At 38.6% G+C, this 1,045-nt stretch overlaps 1 protein-coding gene across 1 annotated transcript; it reads left to right on the top strand.

The window, feature by feature from the left end:
- Positions 1-77: 77 nt before the first annotated feature.
- Tsp_14185 (hypothetical protein) lies at positions 78-613 on the top strand (the record flags this gene model as incomplete). The annotated part of the gene is made up of 2 exons (XM_003367708.1): positions 78-242; positions 466-613. Coding segments are annotated over 2 exons (313 nt in total), but the record flags the coding sequence as incomplete, so codon positions are not given.
- Positions 614-1,045: the final 432 nt, after the last annotated feature.

Genomic DNA, 1,045 nt, shown 5'->3' with positions numbered 1-1,045 from the left:
GTTGTATTGTTTTTCAACTGCGTGCAACCAAATGACGATTACTGGAAAAAAATTATTCTTAGCCATTTATTGTAAAGCATTAGACTTTTTTATCGCCAACGCTTTGCAGGAAGGTTGATGTTCGGTGCGTGGAAACCGACGAAACAGTTCATTCAGTTTTTTTTTCACCAGTATGCAGTTTCAGTTGGTACACGTCTCGAACTCCTTATTAATCCTGAACTATTTACTGCAGGGGACGTCCGGTAATTGGTCATATTAATAATTTATAACATAAATGATTTTTCAATTTTATTTCTTCATAATTTAATAATCACCAGAACTGATTTCCCAAAGGGAACTTCTCAATCTGAAAACAACAGAATTATTATGAAACAGTCAAAAGATTAGAAATAAAATTTGACAAATAGAATAAAATAATATTTGACAAACAAAATGCAGAGGAGTGACAACAAATGAAATTTAGAGGCGCGCGTTAGAGCAGCAACCAATGAAATTTTACTGCCAAAAGGTAGGTAGAGTCAGAGGGGAAATCGGTACTAGACCCTGCAAGTCTACTACATTTTTTGTGGTGCCACGAGTAGGGAAAACTCGTGAAAGATTTACCTGTCTGTGACACATTTTTTGAATCAGTGACTCTTCTGAAGCAATATAAAGTATCGACAAGCTACTTCATCGCAAAAATGCCCAATTGCGTTGGTTGAGATCAACCTTGGATGATTTGAGAGCTGCCTTGGACAGTGACAGAAACCATCGGCAGAGTTGCCTGATGAGAGTCTCTGAGAAATGGACAAAATATGACCGCGTGGTAGAGCAGTTGCTGGAAGTTAGCGAAACAGCAGAGTCCATAGATACACTGATAGACGAGAGAGAAACTCTCAATGATGAACTCATGGAGTTACGAATGAAAGCTGATCACGATAGTGGCATTCAAATCAAGGAAGATCCAGAAACGAAGGAAATTGAACAATCTACTCCTTCCAATGTTCGTCTACCGAAATTAGAGATCAGCAAATATAACGGAGATCCGCACGACTGGCAGCGATTC

The sequence above is a fragment of the Trichinella spiralis genome, assembly GCF_000181795.1.
Source record: "Trichinella spiralis strain ISS 195 chromosome Unknown Scfld3813, whole genome shotgun sequence".
NCBI classification, from domain to species: domain Eukaryota; kingdom Metazoa; phylum Nematoda; class Enoplea; order Trichinellida; family Trichinellidae; genus Trichinella; species Trichinella spiralis.
The sequence above is the reverse complement of the archived record's forward strand: the minus strand, read 5'-3'. Positions and strand labels throughout refer to the sequence as shown.